Raw genomic sequence first — 18,294 nt, forward strand, 5'->3', positions numbered from 1 at the left:
GCTCAAGTATTGGGCAATGCAACGGAATCTTGCCCCTGATGCCAGCAAAGGGATCCCTATAATCTCCTTCTGACCAGTTGTCTCACCCCCATAACATCTGTGGGCTGAGAGGTCTGGAAATCACCACTGCTGCCACTGATTCATTCATGCCCCCCCCCCCGCCAAGGCCTACTGCTGGTTTGCTGGGGTGTGGACTGCTCTGGACTGTGCTCCATTCTCACCCCAGCATGACAGACTTTTCCTGCTGACCTTCTAAGTTGTCTTAATTGTTTCACCCCATCCTTTTGTGGATTCTGCTGCTGCAGAATTTATTTTGAGGCATTATTTAAAGTTGTTTGGAGGGGTTTGGGGGAGAACTCAGGCTAGTCCCTGCCTTTTCTCTACCATCATGGCCCTGCCCCCAACAAACTTTTAAAAATACTTTTATTTATTTTACTAAATATTTCCTAATTACATGTAAAAATTAACTATCTTTTTTTTTAAATTCTGAATTCCAAATCTTCTCTATCCCTCCTTGAAAAGGCAAGCAGTTTAATTTCAATTATACATGTGAGGTTATTTAAAACATATTTCCACATCAGCCATGTTGCAAAAGAAAACACAAACAAAATAAAACAACAAAAATAAAGAAAGTTTAAAACGTCTGCTTCCATCTGCACTTAGAGGTCATCAGTTAGTTCCCTCTTTGGAGGTGGACAGCATCTTTCTCCATGAGACTTTTGGAATTGTCTCGGATCTTGTCTTGATCAGAGTAGCTAAGTCTTTCACAGTTGGCCATCCTTACAATGTTGCTGTTACCACAACACACCCTTTAATCCAATAAAACACCACCCTCCTTTCTGTTCCTCAAACAAGACAGTCCCTCTCCTGGCTATAGGCATTTTTATTCACCATCTGCCACGTTTGGAAGGCTCTCTCCCCCCATTTCTGTCAACTGGTTTCCCTGGTTTTCTCAAGTCTTAGCTAAAATCCCACCTTTTACCAGAAGCCTTTCATGATTCCCCTCAATGCTCCTGTCTTCAATCCATTGCTTATCTCTAGCTCATCTTATCAGTAGCTTGTTGTACATGGTCATTTGCATGCTCTCTCCCTAATGAGATTGAGGGTTAGTTGAGGACAGGGATTGCTTTTTTTTTTTTTTTTTTTTTTTTTTGCTTTTCTTAGAGTCCCCCAGCGCTTGGCACAGAAGCTGGCACTTAACTAATGTTTTTTGACTCACTGACAGATTGACCCAGAAAATGCGAGGTGATATAGGAAAATTTGAGGAGGGCAGACATTACTTGTGAGTGGGAATCAGGAAAGGCTTCATGGAAGAGGCAGTGAGGAGCAGATTCTCCTCCTGCCCCCAGTTTCTAATGTTCATCTGAAGGGTAGGCTATCTCCCACCATACTGTGAAAGATTTGGGAGGCAGCCAGTCTTCCATTTGATCCATCAGATCAAATCCTGCCCCCTTTGTGAAGTGACCAACCCCATGTCACATGGTATGAGTGATATGATGGGGAGAGAAGAGTAGTAAAAAGATATGGGTTCAAATCTCACTCAGATATTAGCTGGGTGACCCCAGCCAAGTCCCTTACATTTTCTGTGCCTCAGTTTTCTCTCCTGTAAAATGAAGGACGTCTAGGTCCCTTCCAGCTCTCCATTTATGATTCTATGAACTTGCCCAGAGTCACATAGCTAGGAAGTATCTGAGAGAGATTCTAACCCAGGGCTTCCTTACTGTAAGTCCAAGGCTCTAGCTAAGATACCCTAGAAAGCCTCTAGCTCAACACCCTCTCCACCTCCCCATTTTAAAGACGAGGAGACTGAGGCCCAAGCTGGTAGTCACTTGCTCAAAGTTATAGAAATAGGAAATGGCAGGGCCAGGATTCAAACCCAGAAAAAACATTCTTTCCACTGCACCATCTGGACTCTTATAGAGGAGAGGCTAAGGGGCTTGCCAAAAAGTAAGTAGAGGCCAAATGTTTGTCCTTTATTTTTGAAGAGGACCATGACATCAGGAAGGTGATGCCATGACTTGCAAGTGAATTGGGTTGAAGTGAGGGAGGGCTGTGCAAAGTCACCAGCCTCACTCTCTCTTCCAGAGCCACCTGGGTCCAGTTGCCAGATACAGATCAGGACAAATGGAGGTGGTCCAGGATGCAGTGGGAGACCTCGGTCAAAGAGAGCACCAGATAGCCCTGGGCAGAGAGAGCTCTGATGTGAGCCTTGGGCACACTCTGTTCTTTCCCCCTCCACCCATCATTCCCATGTCAGCCCCATCCCTTTGCCTTCTTCTCCCCTGGGTAATTACTGACATGGGCCAGTGGGGTCTGAGCTTCATTTCTTTTCTAGCAATGAGTCACTGGCACATGTGGCTTCGTGTCATTAGGCCCACGTCTGACCTGGGGCTGACTGGGCAATCATCACAATGAATCTTTCTCCCTCACTCAGGCTGAGTCAAAGGCCCTTTGTTTGCCCTCCTTGTTAGCCCCTTCCCCACTCATGTTCCTGCCTCCCTGGGACACTGGGGGTTGGGGAAGGGTGGTGATAAGGGGAAAAGGATGGAAGGTTTGGGTTTCTGAGGAGGTTATGGGAGAACTAGAGCAGGAGGCCAACCTGGATGCTGCCAGAACTGAGCTGTCAGGAGACCCCTGGCCTTTGTGCCTAATGGACCTGTCCTCTGCTGCTGGTCCCTGACAGCTATGAGCTCCCGCCCAGGGTCAAGTGGAGAGGCTGAAAAGTTCAATATGGATGTAGGTATTGATGGGAATGGGAGGGATTCTATCTTTTAGGAGATCAGAGCTATAGAAAACTAGGGACCACCACCACTAGAATAACCACATTCAGCGTCCAATGTCTAATTCACAGAATCCTGGGGTGTTAGAACTGGAAGGGGACTCAGAACACAGAGCACTAGAACAGAAAATGCCAAAACTGGAAGGGACTTTCCTCCCCCAAGGCTAGACCTGAGATTTCATCAATATAGAGAGTTCCTATTATTAAAGCCCCTTTGGATAGTGGAGCTGCAAGAGACCTGAGAACACAAAATGTGAGACTAGGAACTGACCTTGGAACACAGAATTTAGAGGTGGGACTGACCTTAGAACACAGAATTTTAAAAGCTGAGAAGGGATTTAGAACACAGAATGTCAGAGCTGGAAGAGACCTTAGAACACAGAATGTCGGAGCTTGGAGAGACCTTAGAACACAGAATGTCAGAGTTGGGGGACCCTTATAACGCAGAATGTCAGAGCAAGGGGTAGGGAGCGGCCTTTAGAACACAGAATGTCAGAGTGGGAGGGCACCTAGAATACAGAAAGTCAGAGTAGAAGCGTCCTTAGAACACAATGTCAGAGCTGGAGGGCCTATGGAACACACTTCAATGTGAGATCTGAAAAGAACTTTAAAAGATAGAATTTCAGAACTGAAAGAGGCTTTAGAACACAAAATGTCAGAGTGGGACCTTAGAGATCAGAGATCTCTCCTCTCCCTTCCCCTGCCATTTTATATGAGAGGGAACCAAGGCTTAGAGGAAGTCAGTCAGTCAATAAAAATTTATTACTCACCTATTCTGTGCCAGGCACTTTGCTAAAATGCTGGGGATACAAAAAAGGCAAAAGACAGCCTTTGATCTCAATCAAATCAAAAACCAATTTGCTTAATACTATTGAGCAAATTAGTGCCAGGACTGGAGTTACTAGACCAGGGTCTCTTGGCCCACAGTCCAGTGTGCTTTTCACCAGCCCAGGCTGCCTCTCAACTCTGGTTGGTTCAGGCTATTGGCCCATCTATTTGACTTGCCTCTTCTACAGAAACAGGTGGGCCGGATGTGATGCCTCCTACATCACTCTCAGTCTCCCAGGCTGACCTCTCCCTGTTGTCAAAGACTGATCCATCCTCCAGACTCCAGTAGTGAAACCAATTCCAAGCATGCTTTGGATGCCATTTCTTTTCTGCTGTGGTACGTGAGGGCTGGGGAGGCCGTCTTGGCCTTCTTCCTTAAAAACAAGTGATATTAACTCCTTCTTAGCGGGAGTCCCTTTTCTTCCCCTTTCTTCCTCTCCCCTCACCCCCACTAGGAGTTCCCAGGGGTAGAACTCTGACTCCCCAATCAGAGTGAGGACTCCCTGAGACAAGAGCACCAAGTTCTCAGAGTTCTCCCACCATTAGAAGGCATTGGGCCTGGAGTCAAGAGAAACGTGTGCTTGAAGCACACAGCTGGGTATCCATGGGCAAGTCACTTAACCCCCATAAACCTGTTTCATTATTTGCAAAGTGGGTGCATCAGTTGTAGCACTCACCTCCCAGGGTTGTTGTTAGGATGATAAAACTAGGAATCAAGCGGCTTTAAGGTTTGCTAAGACCTTTCTACCTACTCTCTCCCTTTATCCTTTATTTAGCAACTCTGAGAGAGTGGTACCATGACCATCTCCACTTTATAGGTGAGGAAACTGAGGATAACACACTTAGCAAACCTCCAAATAACATCCAGGGGCAGCTGGGTTGGATCTGGAGTCAGGAGGATGTGAATTCAAATCTGGCTTTAGACGCTTACTAGCTGTGTGACCCTGGTCAATCTTTGTCTGCCTCAGTTTCCTCATCTGGAAAGTAGGGATAATAAAATAGCATCTGCCTTCCAGGGCCATTGGAGGACTGAGTGAGATAATATTGGAAAAGTGTAGTTTAAAGCGTTATATAAATGCTAATGGCTGCTGTTATTATTAGTTATTTACATAGCAGGTGCTATTATTAGACTGGAGGTTCCCTGAATGTAGGGACTCTGGTATTCCCATCAGTTCAGGTCACAGGGGTAGAGAACTAGCAGCCTCGAGGCCACATGTGGCCCTCTAGGTCCTCAAGTGCGGCCCTTTGACTGAATCCAAACTTCACAGAATGAGTCCGCTTAATAAAAGGATTTGTTTAAAACTTGGACTCAGTCAAAAGGCCACACTCGAGGACCTAGAGGGCCTCAAGGCCACAGGTTCCCCACCCCTGGAGGAGATCCTAGAGGGCAAGGACTGTGGTGCCTCCTCAGAGCAGATGCTCCCTGAGGGCAAAGACTGTCCTTCCCTTCAGACTGGAGGCTCTCTGTGGGGAAACCAAATGGAGCATTTAAGGAGCAGACCAAGGTACCTGGCAGGTCTGGAATGTTTTGAGTATAAAGCTGCTCTTGTCTCTGGGCTTCGTTAAAGACTCAGCTCAAATCCCAGGGTCTGCATGAGGCCTTTTCTGGTGTTGTATCCACCTCCTCCCAACAATACACACGGAGCTTTGAGTTTGCCTTCTCTCTACTCTCTGTATCCCATACATTGTTTGCATATCCTCGCCCCCACCCCCATTGGAAGGTAAGCCCACTGAGGGCAAGGAACAAACTTTTTGTCTTTCTTTGTATCCCTAGTGCTTAGTACAGTGCCTGATGGATAAGAAACAGTTAATAGTTTCTTAATAGTTGCCTGATGGGGGGGGGGGGGCAGGGAATAACAAAAGAATTGGCTTCTTATTGTCCTCATCTTCTTTTCCCCACTTCGTTTGTCAGAGTCCCCTGTGGTCCTTCCCAGGGACTGATGAAAGAAGATCCCAGGCCCTCATCCCCAGCATCCACAGAGGAAGGATCAAGATTGCTGGTCTGACGGCCCCAGGCATGCCCAGCCCCCAGCTCTAAGGTGGAGGGCCAGCCTGCTTGTGTGTGGGGAGGGAGGTGTGGAATAGTCCAAGCAGAAGCTGGTTAAGCCATGGAAGTTTCCATAAGCAGCACTGTTTCTAGAGTCAGAGGAGCTGACTTCAAATCTCCTTATTAGCCATGTTAAGATAGGCCACTCATTGATCCTCCTCCACTCCCCCCTCTCCTCATTCTCTATCTGTAAAAAGAAGAGGTTAGACAAGGTGAACTCTGAGGTCCCTCCCAGGTATGGAACCAATGCTATTCCCCATTCCTCATACCTGTAGTTTTTCCTCATACCTGTAGGAGGTCCCAAGGACCTGTGTACCCCATCCTTCTGCCTACCCTGGGTCCGATAGCCCTCCTAACCTACGGGCCCCCCAATTCCTTCAGGCAGCATCTCCACCTGATTGTCTCCCAGCTGCTGGATTGACAGCATCTTAGGACCTCATAATGGAGCCCTGGGCACGGGGCCAGGAGGTGGGGACAAGGGCTGTAGCTAATCAGGTCACAGGGCAAAATTAAAAGGCAGGCGGAGGAGGGTAACCCATCAATCTTTGTTCCTGTTCTCCCATCCCTTCTGTGTTCAGTGTGCCTCACCTGCCGGAGCCTGGAAGACCGAGGGCTGGCTCCGGAGGGGGGCGGCACCCACTCCCTTCTGCGCTGAGGCTTGTCAGCATGGCCCAGCAAAGAGCAATCCGGCTGTCCCTGCAGAAGCCCACCCACACTGTCTGTGTGGTGGGCACTGAGACCTCAGTTGACATCTATGGGTAAGAGCCTGGAGTTTCCCGGCCTGTCTCTTTTCATCTCATAGGGCTCTCTGCCTTTCAGGAACTGAGGGTGAGGTGAGGGTCTGCTCCAGGATCTAAGGTGGGGGAGCCTTGGGAAGCACTCTACAGTTTGCTGCCAGTCAAGTGAACCTGTCCCACAGGAAACGTTACTGGATCGCTGCCAAAGACAAGAGATGTTTTGACAGCATAAAAGGCGGAGTTGGCAGCAGTGCCAGGGAAGAAGTAACTCTGCCAGCTGTTTCAGATGGGGAATCACACCTTGGGAAAATAAACTGAAGAGCATGGCTTGGGGTGGGAGTGAGGGGAGTCCAAGACTAGGATCCTCATTGATTGGACTGTCGGCAGGGACCTGGGAGCTTGGGAGGGAGGGGACTCTGCCTGGCCCTCTCGCCAACGTCCAAGCTTCCAGAGGTTTGGGATGAGAAGCTTGTTGGAGATGAAGCAATTGGGAATTCATGGGAAAGGAAAGATGATGGGGATAGAGGAAGCCATCGGATACCCCTCTTCTTTCAGTACTTTGATAAACCTGAGCTCTCTTGGTCTCTGGTTTGGGATCTGCCTTGAATTGGGAGAAAGGTGATTTAGGCAGCAAGCTCCAGTTCTGCCACTGACCAGCTGGGCTCAACTTCTTCTCTTCTTTGGGATAGAAATTTCCTTCTTTGTAAAATGAGAAGATTGAATTAGATGGTTTCTATCCTACCCCAAATAGCTTTGACATTCTGTGTTCTGACAGTTGTGTTCTAAAGGTCATCCTAGTTCTGACATTCTGTGTTCTAAGGTCCCTTCTAGCTCTGACATTCTCTGTTCTAAAGACCCTCCAAGCTCTGACATTCTGTGTTCTAATGTCCTTTCTAGGTCTAACATCCTGTGTTCTAAGGTCCTTCCAGCTCTGATATTCTATGCTCTAAGGGCCATTTCCATCTCTGCAATTCTATATTCTGAGCACCCCTCCAGTTCTGATTATCTAGGACTCTCTGCTTCTTTGCCACACCAGAACCTCAGGGGTGGTTGGTGGTCCTGGTGGTAGAGAGATTATTACTTTGTAAAGTCAGGTGGGTTCAGAGTGAGGAAGCATGGCCTGAGAAGGGAACTTAGCCCTGTCTGGTTGCTCAGAACATTACCTGGATCTGCTCTGGCTCAATGTAGAGGCTCTGAGTTCTGGAGGTGAGGAGGGAACATTTATCACTGAGTCACAATCTAGCTTTTCTGGGCACTCTCATGACCCCTTGTAGCTAGTCCAAGACCACCTGGTATGAACCTTTCCTAAGTCCCTCCATCAATTTAGATGCAGATCTGGAGTGAGAGGATTTGAGGTCAAGGCAGACTTGCTAGTCATGAAACTATGGGCAGGGTTGTCCATTGTGCTAAGCCTCATTTTCTCACCTGTGAAATGGGAAGAATGATACTTACACTATCTACCACATTGGGTTGTCGGGAGGAGGATGGGGCTAGGTGGCCCTTGCTAGGGATGCCATAGAGGGCACGCTGGGTGTGCTGAACCAAAGGTTGGCCTAGAATACCTCAGATAATCCTTTTGATTCTGAGGCTAGATAAGTCTGTCATTGTTCCTGCCTTGTTAGTTGTCTTCCTGTTTTGTATAATGAAAATGGTGTTGGGTTTGGAGGCAGAAGCCCTGGGTTCAAAACTCAGTTCTGCCACTTAGTACCTGTGTAACCTTCAGCAAGTCATTCTACCTTCTCTGTGCCTCAGTTTCCTCATCTGTACAAGGAAAGCCCCAAATCTATGAGAGCTCTAAGTCCCATAGACAAGAGTCAGTGTCATAGAGCAGAAGGAGGGCTTGATTTAGAGTTCACACCCCAGCTCTGCCCCTTATTACCCATGTGACCCTGGGCCAATCATTAACCATTTTGTGCCTCAGTTTCCTCATCTGTAAGGTTAAGGGGTTGGACTAGGTGACTTCTAAGGCACCTTCTAGCTCTGTGATCCCCGTCCAGCTCTGAGGTGGGAGGGGAACAAAGGGAAAAAAATTCAGTCTTAAGTCAATTGGCATCCCCACTTGGGGTAGGGATGGATGATAGGTGAGGTAGAAGAAAAAAAGCACCTTTTCCTGCTTCAGGAGTGGTCCCAACATCCTAAAGGTAGTTGCCTCCCATGACTGGTGTGGCAGCAAGCACCCTGGAGTTGAAGCCAGGAAGGCCTGGGTTGGAATTCTACCCTTGGCACTGACCCACCCTATGGCACTTCATCTCTTAGGGCCTCCATGATCCCATCTATGATATTGCCTGGCTGGCCTCAGTTTCCTAAGAAAAGCAGTTTGTCATCTTTGGAGACTTAGAGCAATGGGGGTCAGGGCAGATCTTGTCTGATGGTGTACCTCCGTTTACATCTCATTGCTAGCCATTTCCTCCTCCTGTTTCTATGCCAAAGGCTGGGGACCTTTGGAAGCCACAAGGTACCCTCAGCCCCCTCTCTTCTAGAAAGCACCTATCCCCTGCCCCAGGAATACCCACAGGATATGAGCTTGAACCAAAGCCTCTGGAATCATTTCGGTTTACATTGATGTGGTCCTTGGAAATATTTGCAAAGCACTTGACAGACAGGACCTCATTTGAGCTTCCCCACTTAAAGGAAGTGTTATTATTGTCCTCATTATGCATATAAGGAAGCTGTGGCATGAGACTATAAGTGACTTGCCCAGGGTCACACAGCTAGTGTCTGAGACTGGAGTCTTTCTGACCACAGCTGTCCACTGCTCTTTTCCCTCTGTCACTCCATGTTGCTTTTCTTAGTAGGATCCTGTGTCTGATGCCCTGTGCCCCCTTTCCACGTCCTGTAAGAGGAAAGTGGGAGATGTTAGTGAGGGATGCTGCCCTAGAAGGGCAGGCTCTTTTGGGATCTCCAAGTGCTTTGGAGCACCCTTCAGAAGTAGGATTCAGACATGGTGGTGGAAAGAAAGGGTCTGGCTGCTCTTGGCCAGATGTGGCTCTGTCATTTGTCTGGTTTGGTAGGGAGAAGATTCAGAGTTCTTAGTGGAAGGACAGCTGGAATTTGAGCCAGAGGCATGGGTTCCTAAGCCTATCGGTGATCTTGGACAAGTTTCTTTTCATGGCTGGGCCTCTTTTTCCTCACCTGTAAAAGGAGGTAGTTGAACTAGATGGTGTCCTTCAAGTTATAACTCTTATGATCCTATGAATGTCTGGGTCCTGGTGGTGAATCCTTTTACAGCCCTGGTTGAGGAGGCCTGGGTTGAGAAAAATCATCATCAGAAAGGCCACGACAGCTGTTTCCTATCTCTAAGCTAGAGAAATTGAGGTTAGACTCAAGGAAGAACTTCCCAGTAGGGAAGGCAGGGAACAGTGATCTAGGTGGTACAGAGAGGGCAGGGAATGACTGTCTATGGAAGGAATCATCTGGTCTAGCTCTTTTATCTTACAAAAGAGGAAACTGAGTCCCAGAGGTATAAAGTGACTTATCCAAGGTGATACAATTAGTAGGTAGTAGAGGTGGGAATTCTTCTGCCCTGACAGTAAATCCTGTCCTTTTCCCAATTGGCCATGCTGGTTGAGGGGGCCATGCTTGCCAGAGGCAGCAGCTGGGTTTGTTTATCTCACCAGAAGCTCTCCTTCTCATTTCCTGAGGAGATGTGTCTTAGAGGCAGGGACCTTGGCACCACCCCCCCCCAGGCTTGGCAGGTGTTTCTCATCAGCCCTGGAGGCTAACTGCTGCTGCTGCTGACTGGCCAGGTTCATGATGGGGTGCTATGGCCCCTGGGGACACCACTTGCCAGTCACCTGACTTCAACAACCACCCAGGCTCATGGAGAGAGTTAATGGGGTGTCATGTGGGTGACCTCATGGGAAGTGATTAATTACCCCAAAGGAACCAATGGGACTTGGTTTGGAGAAATATTTGTGTTTCAGTAGCTAATTGCCTGATGTCTCGAACCTGGAGTGTCTTCTTCTTAAAAGGACCAACCTCCCAGTTTGACCCTCCCTAGACTTAGCATGAGGCAGCAAAACTATCTCCCCTCCCCCATGTCTCCTTTATCCCACGGTTTCTAAAAGGAGCCCCAGCAACTTGGTCAAGCAGTCTCAGATGGGAGATGGATCAAGGAAGTCACCTCATGACCCCTGATTCATTTGGGATGATTCCAACTTGCCTGGTTCCCCCTCCCACCAAGGCCTTCCTTCTTCCCTGCTCAAGGGCCTGGAGGGCATGGACCTTGGCCAAGCTCCCCGGTCTTGTCATAGCAATAAAGAGAGAGCCTGAGACTGAACAAAACCCCAAACAATGCAGTCCAGCATTAATCTCAGTCTTAATTGGCAGTCCAAAGGCTCGGAGTCAGAACCCTGTGGGGTGGAGGAGGTTAATGAGTGTTAATTAACAAAACCAAAGAAGACTTTGAGGAGCTCTAAACCTTCTCGGCTGACCTTGCCTCTTGAGACCCTGTTCTTCTCCTGGTTTCCTCTCCCTACCCCCTTTTTGGTTGATGCTTTACTGATGATCTTTGAAAAAAAATCACTATCACTTCCCAATGACTCTCCCCAGACTACCACTAGAACCCTCTGTTGGATAAAGAAGTACAATAAAGTCAACACATTGACCTTGTCTGACAATGTACTCCTCTGTCTGCATTTGTATTGGTCATCTCCATCTGTTGGGAGGCTGGAGGAGCATCTCCCCTCCTCATCTTGATCAGACTTCTGAAGCCTGTTTTCTTTTACATCCTTGTGGACGTCAAATGAATGTTCCTCAAATTTCGCTTTCATTTTGTATCCCATTCCTACAAGTCTTCCCCAGTTTCTCTAAATTCTTCATATTCATTTTTTACAGTGAAGTAATATTCTATGACATTCATGTACCACAATTTGTTTAGCCATTCCCAAATTAATGGGTACCCCCCATCTCACTCCATAAATAACATGTAGAGAACCTCAGAACATAGAATAACAGAATTGGAATGGACCTTAGAACATAAAATATTAGAGATGGAAAGGACCTTAAAATATAGACTGTCAGAGCTAGGAGGATCCTTCCAATACAGAATGTTAGAACCAGGAGGGCCCTTAGAACAGAGAATGTCAGATCTAGGAGGTCCTTAGGAGAGGCCTTGGAAGACTGAATGACAGAACTGGGAGGGACTTCAGAGATAGTGCAACACAATCCTGTGGGAGAAGAATTGACTTCTCTTGCCACCTCCCCACTCCTCCATTTCCTAAGTTTTGGAAGAGTGCTTCCTGTCACTGAGCTCTTTCTCCTTTATGTTGGCTTCTTTCTGACCTGGTCTGCTTACTGGTAGCTGCCTGACAATGGCATTCCTTTTCCTAGACACTCTAACTACTTGGTCCTTAGATCTCCATCTTGGATATTCCTTCCATATTCTAAGATCGCCCATCATTACCTTTAGCCTCTGCCCTTTGATACCTTCTTGACTGAGCCACTTTCTTAGGTTTTCCTTCCTTCTTAGCCTCCTTCCTCCTTGTTCCTCTCAGCCTTCTTCCCTTTCTCCCAGGTTCTCCCGCTTTAGCCCTACCATTCTCTTTCATCTCCCCTTTTCCTTAGTGTCTTATAGAGTGTCCAAATCTCTCCCCAAAGGGCCAGGATTCTGCTGTTCTTTCCCCACCTCATCTAATTGGGAAAAAAACACCTCAAAGGTTGGTTTCCCTTTGTCTTGAGCACTGGCCTCATAAATCTCTGGTAGGGTCTACATATAATGGTTCACATTCAGTTCATCTTTTTCTGGTCTTCTGTAGTTGGGTCAGGAGAAAAGATGAACATCAGTGTGGATCCTAATTGGCCACCCATTAGACATTCAAGGTACATCATCTCAGCTGGGCTCTCACTACTGCTCATCAATCCTCTTGCTTTACCCTTATATCATTATCTCATTCCTCATAGTGACCCTTTTAAACCTTTTGAGGGCACTGTCTATAGGATCATATAGGATCAAGACCACAGAGGACATTTAGTGGTGGACATTTAGTAGTGTTTACTACTCCTTTGACCTTAGGTAAATCATTTCACTCTCTTGGGCCTCAGTTTCCTCATCTATAAAATGAGGGGGTTGATCTAAATGGCCCCAGAGTTGCCTTCAACTTTAGATCTATGATCCATGATCAATGTGTCCAAAACAGAATTCATTTCCGTTCCCCTTAAACATTCCTCACCACCTACCTTCTGTATTATTGTTGAGGACACCAACCTAGGAGTCATCTTGGATTCCTCCTGCTCTCTCACCCCCCATATAAAAGCTGCTTCCAAAGCCTGTCCATTTCACCTCTGCAGCATTTCTTATCTAGTTCACCTCTTCAGCATCTCTCCTCCATTTCACCTCTGCAGCCTCTCATCTATTTCCCTTCTTCAGCACCTCTCCTCCATTTCACCACTTTCATCATCTTTTGTCCATTGCACCTCTGCAGCCTCTCTTGGCCGTTTCACCTCTGCAGCATCTCTTGGCCGTTTCACCTCTGCAGCATCTCTTGGCCGTTTCACCTCTGCAGCATCTCTTGGCCGTTTCACCTCTGCAGCATCTCTTGTCCATTGCACCTCTGCAGCATCTCTTGTCCATTGCACCTCTGCAGCCTCTCTTGGCCATTTCACCTCTGCAGCATCTCTTGTCCATTTCACCTCTGCAGCATTTCTTATCTAGTTCACCTCTTCAGCATCTCTCCTCCATTTCACCTCTGCAGCCTCTCATCTATTTCCCTTCTTCAGCACCTCTCCTCCATTTCACCACTTTCATCATTTTTTGTCCATTGCACCTCTGCAGCCTCTCTTGGCCATTGTACCTCTGCAGCCTCTCTTGGCCATTTCACCTCTGCAGCATCTCTTGGCCATTTCACCTCTGCAGCATCTCTTGTCCATTGCACCTCTGCAGCATCTCTTGTCCATTGCACCTCTGCAGCCTCTCTTGGCCATTTCACCTCTGCAGCATCTCTTGTCCATTTCACCTCTGCAGCATCTCTTGTCCATTGCACCTCTGCAGCCTCTCTTGGCCATTTCACCTCTGCAGCCTCTCTTGGCCATTTCACCTCTGAAACCTCTCTCAAATACACTTTCTTCCCTCCTCCGACGTCCACCACCACCACCTCATCATTTCACACCTGGATTACTGTGATAGCTGCTGGGGGGGCCGTCTGCCTGCCTCAAATCCCTCCATATTCCAATTAATCCTCCATTCAGCCATCAAGGTGATTTTTCCTAAAGCTTAGATCTTACCATGTCATCCCCCTCTCTTCACCTTCTCATCCCACACTCAATAATCTATAATGGCTCCCTATTGCCTCTATGATCTAATATAAAATGCTCTGTTTGGAATTCAAAGCCCTTCATAACCACGCCTCCTCCTACCTTTCAGTCTTCTTATACTTTACTCCATGACAAGTACTCTTCAATTCAGTGACACTGTCTATTCTTCCATGAATAAAATACTCATATCTTGACCCTAGGTATTTTCTCTGACTGTCCCCCAAGCCTGGAATGCCCTGCCTCATCTGTGCCTCCTGGCTTCCCCGGCTTCCTTTAAATCCCAGATAAAATCTCATCTCGGCAGGAAGCCTTTCCCAACCCTTCCTAATTCTTGTTTCTTCCTTCTCTTATTTCCTTTTTATCCTATCTATAGGATATTTGTACCTATCTGTATGCATGTTGTCTCCCCATTAAATTGTAAGCTCCTTGAAGGCAGGGACTGTCTTTTGTCTCTTTTTTGTATACCCAGTGCTTACACAGTACCTGGAACATAGTGGGTGCTTAATAGAAACTTACTTATTGACTGACATAGCTGTTAAGTGCATTAGGACTGTCTCTCTCCTCAAGGACAAATTATTGCCTCTCCTGTGTTGTTTTCAATAGGGACAGCCAACTCTACCTTTCTGTGGCTTATAACCGGTCTCAGGAAAGTGGTACAGCTTTGTTTAGATGATAGAATTAAAGAGTAATCAAGTGTCAGCTAAAAGGGTTTCAGAACGAAGAATGTCAGAGCTGGGAGAGCCCTTAGAACGTGAAATGCCAGAGCTGGGAAAAGCCTTAGAACACAGAATGTCAAAACTTGGAAGAACTTTAGGATATCATATGTAACCTATAGCCCTCATTCCTCAGAAAAATAGCTTCTAGACTCACACAGACTGGCTTCAGTCTTTGAATGTTCCTCATAATATTTTCAATTGCTCTTTCTCAGGAGGAAATTTCTTCTCCTTGCTCCCTCTGGGTCTCCTCCTGGATCCTGCCTTATTACATATGGCTCCCTGGCAGGGCCCTTTGGATGCATAGATCTCTCTTCAGTTTGTGTTGTTAGTTTGTGTTGTGTGTAGTTCCTTGCCTTTCTCTTGGCATCCCCTGTATGGTGTATTCCCAGAGCTCTGGAAAACAGGGTCTTTTTTTCACTGGCACCATATTCTGCGCCCTTTCTTCTTCTTCATGTGCCCCTCACAAAAGGTTTGAGGAGAGGGCAGACAGAAGGGAAGCTAGCCATCACCACTTACATAAGTCTGCTATAACTAGGATCCAAGTTTTCTGACTCCTAATCTCTTTACATTAGACCAGGGTGGTTGTGTTGGGAATATTGAGGATTTTATCACTGCTTCTTCCTCTTCCCTGTTTTGGATTTTTCTGTATCTCTCTTTTGGGGAGGGCAAGCAACTTACCCTGGCTGGTGATCTTTCCACTGTACTATGGATTCCTGTAGTGCAAGCCAATACCAAATTCACAAACATTTATTAAGTGCTTCCTGCATTCAGAAACTCAAGAGATCAGCCTGGAAAGGAATGACAACATTCTACCAGTACAGTAGAAATTGTGCTAGATTTAGAGGCAGAGGACCTGTGAACTTGGGCAAGTTGTTTCCTCTCTGGGAGCCTCACCTTTTCATCTATAAAATGAAAGGCTTGGATTGGGTGATCTCAAGGGCCCCCCACTGCTGAAGGCTTGAGAAGCAGCAAGCTCCTCCTCCCTTCCCACATCTTATAGCATCCATTTCAGTCATGTCCAACTCTTTGTGACCCCATTTGGGGTTTTCTTGGCAGAGATACTGGAGTGGTTTGCCATTTCCTTCTCCAGCTCATTTTACAGATGAGGAAACTGAGGCAAACAGGGTAAAGTGACTTGGCCAGGGTCACACAGCTAGTAAGTGTCTGAGGCTGGATTTGAACTCAGGAAGATGAGAATTCCTGACTCCAGGCCTGCTTTGCTATGCACTATGGCACCCTGCACCGAGCTACTCTCTTCTAACATCCCCCGAAGTGATCTTCTGACCCTCCTTTGTCCCTATCACCTTCTACCTTATATTATAAAGATTTATATATATCTGTCATTGCTATATACCCCTCCCCCATCATTGGACTTTAAACTCTTTGAGATCAAGAATGATGTAATTTTTCTTCTATTTAGCCCCACTGCTGATCACATAGTAGGTGCTTTATAAAAGTTTGTTGAATTGAAACAGGCAACCCTCTCCTGTCATGGCGTAAGCTGGTCCAGACTCTGATGGGACACTGGGTAAGCATGGTAGGTGGGCCAGCCTTCGGCTTCTCTTTGGCTCTGATGGAACCACAGGGATCCTTCTGGCAGCTCAAAGCTGAGGAAATGGATGTGTCTGTAGCTGTTTGTATATAATACGGCATCGGGGAAGTCAGGCTTAGAGTCAGGGGACTTGGGGTTGAATCCCAGCTGGGTTACTTACTGCCTGTCTTATCCTAGACAATAATAATATCTCACATTTATTATCTAGTACGCGGGGACAGCTGCTAGCTCAGAGGCAGAAAGTCTTGGGTTCAGGACCTGCCTCTGACATTTCTGACTGCATCACTCTGGCTAAGTAATTTAACCTCTAAGGGTTATGGGCAAATCTCTGATGCTATGTTGCAGAAAAGTTATATTGGTAGAAGGAAATTCTGGGAATTCCCTTTGGAATCACTTGTACAGTTCCAATCTCAATTTATATACTTTATCCCAATTTATATAAATGTATATTTATCCCAATTTATATAAATTTATATACTTTATCCCAATTTATATAAATTTATATACTTAATCCCAATTTATATGAATTTATTTAACTTATCCCAATTTATATACTTTACCCCAATTTATATAAATTTTATATTTATCCCAATTTATATAAATTTATATATTTTATCCCAATTTATATACTTAATCCCAATTTATATGAATTTATTTAACTTATCCCAATTTGTATACTTTATCCCAACTTATATAAATTTTATATTTATCCCAATTTATATAAATTTGTGTAATTTATATGCATATTTATCTAAAGTTCACAAAGATCCTCACACATGGGATCTCATTTGACCCTCACTACAATCCTGTGAGACAGGTGCTATTATTATCCCCATGTTATAGATGAAAGAGAGGTAGTGTATCCTGCCAAATGTCAGAGGCCAGAATCTTTCTGCAGTCTATGCACTAATGTTTCTTGAGTCACTTTCCCTCTCTGGGTCTCAATTTCCTTGTCTGTAAAATGAGGAGGTTGGACCACAGTGATCTGTAAGATTCCTTTCTGCTATAAAATGCTATGAAATAGCCTGTCCCTCAGTCACACTCTCTTCTCCTGGATTCTTTTCCCTTTTGTTCTCTTATTCCTGCCAGTCTGGCTCTTCTCCCTGTTCACCGCACCCCACTCCACCTCCTAGACCTTCAAAGGGGTAGGAGCTTCGTAGAAGGTGGGGTTGATGGACCTTGGGCCACAAGCTCAGGCCCCTGGGGGTTCCTGACTTAAGTAATAATTATGGTGTGTTTGGGCTGAGGAATGTCATTCTGTCCCTGCCTCAAGAATCTTCAGGTGGCTCTGATGTTACATTCATCGGGCAGAGATGTTTAGCACTTAATCCCACAACGTTGCTGAGCAAAAACTACTGTGTGCCCAGCAGTGTGCTAGGCCTGTTGCTGGAAGCAAAAGATGGAAAAGAGGGGGAGATTTGGAATTAGAAAACCTGGGTATGAATTCCAATTCTGCCCCTTTTGACACTGGCCAGCCAAATCACTTCCCTTTTCTGGGGCCCAGTTATTTTATGGGTAAAATGAGGAATTTGTAATAGATGATCTCTAGAGTCTTCTGCTCTGGTGTTCTGTGCTCTACAGGACAAGATAAAATTACGTGTTATGGACAGGGGAAGGAGGAGAGCTGGAGAAGAGGAGGAGGAGAAACTCCATTTTTAGCAAAGCTTTGAAATCCCCATCCTGAGGAGCTCAGCCCCAAAGCTGGCTCTCTGAACTACTCTGGAAATGCTCCATGTCTATTCCCCTCCTCTACAAGGTGGCCACTCTGCCCAAACATTGGCCTAGGGAACACTTCCTTCTTGTCTCTTCCCCTACCTTTTCCTGGTCCCCTGGAGAAGGGGACAACTGCAAAGAGGTCCTCCTAAGGGAGAGGGCAACTGAACTGAGAAGCTTTTGAAACAATCTCTCTCTCTCTCTCTCTCTCTCTCTCTGTTTCTCTCCATCCCCTTCCCTTCCTGTCTCTATTTCTCTCTCTCCCTCCTCATCCCTCCTCATCCCTCCTCTTCCTCCCATTCCCCCTCCCCTCCCATCTCTGTCTCTCTTCCTCCTCCCATCCACTCCTTCTCCCTCTCCTTCTCTTTTTCCCTATCCCTCCTCCTCCTCCTCTCTCCTCCTCCCAGCCCCCCTCCTCCCTCTTTTTCTCTCTCTCCTTCCCATCCTCTCTTTCCCCTAACTTTCTCTCTCTCCTCCCATCCCCTTCCCCTCCTCTTGCTGTCTCTTTCTCTGTCTCTCTCCTCCCATCCCCTTCCCCTCCTCTCGCTGTCTCTCTCTCTGTCTCTCTCTCAGTCCCTCCAGTTCCACCACTTCCAGGCTCCTGAGGAATGACAGGGCATGAGGTGTACAAGTCTGTTACATAGAAAGAAGAGAGTTGGGGGGAGGGGAGG

The 18,294-nt window shown here is 46.6% G+C and overlaps 1 protein-coding gene across 1 annotated transcript in view; it reads left to right on the top strand.

The window, feature by feature from the left end:
• The first annotated feature begins 2,506 nt into the window (after positions 1-2,506).
• The window catches only part of LOC118837816 (protein-arginine deiminase type-1-like), a 59,254-nt gene continuing 43,466 nt past the window's right edge, over positions 2,507-18,294 (top strand). The window contains exons 1-4 of the mRNA XM_036744916.1: positions 2,507-2,736; positions 3,796-3,944; positions 5,520-5,646; positions 6,233-6,412. Of these exons, the coding sequence (XP_036600811.1) occupies positions 6,321-6,412 (92 nt within the window). The 5' untranslated portion in view covers positions 2,507-2,736; positions 3,796-3,944; positions 5,520-5,646; positions 6,233-6,320. The remainder of the gene's footprint in view (positions 2,737-3,795; positions 3,945-5,519; positions 5,647-6,232; positions 6,413-18,294) is intronic.

The sequence above is a fragment of the Trichosurus vulpecula genome, chromosome 2 (genome assembly GCF_011100635.1).
Source record: "Trichosurus vulpecula isolate mTriVul1 chromosome 2, mTriVul1.pri, whole genome shotgun sequence".
Taxonomy (NCBI): Eukaryota; Metazoa; Chordata; class Mammalia; order Diprotodontia; family Phalangeridae; genus Trichosurus; species Trichosurus vulpecula.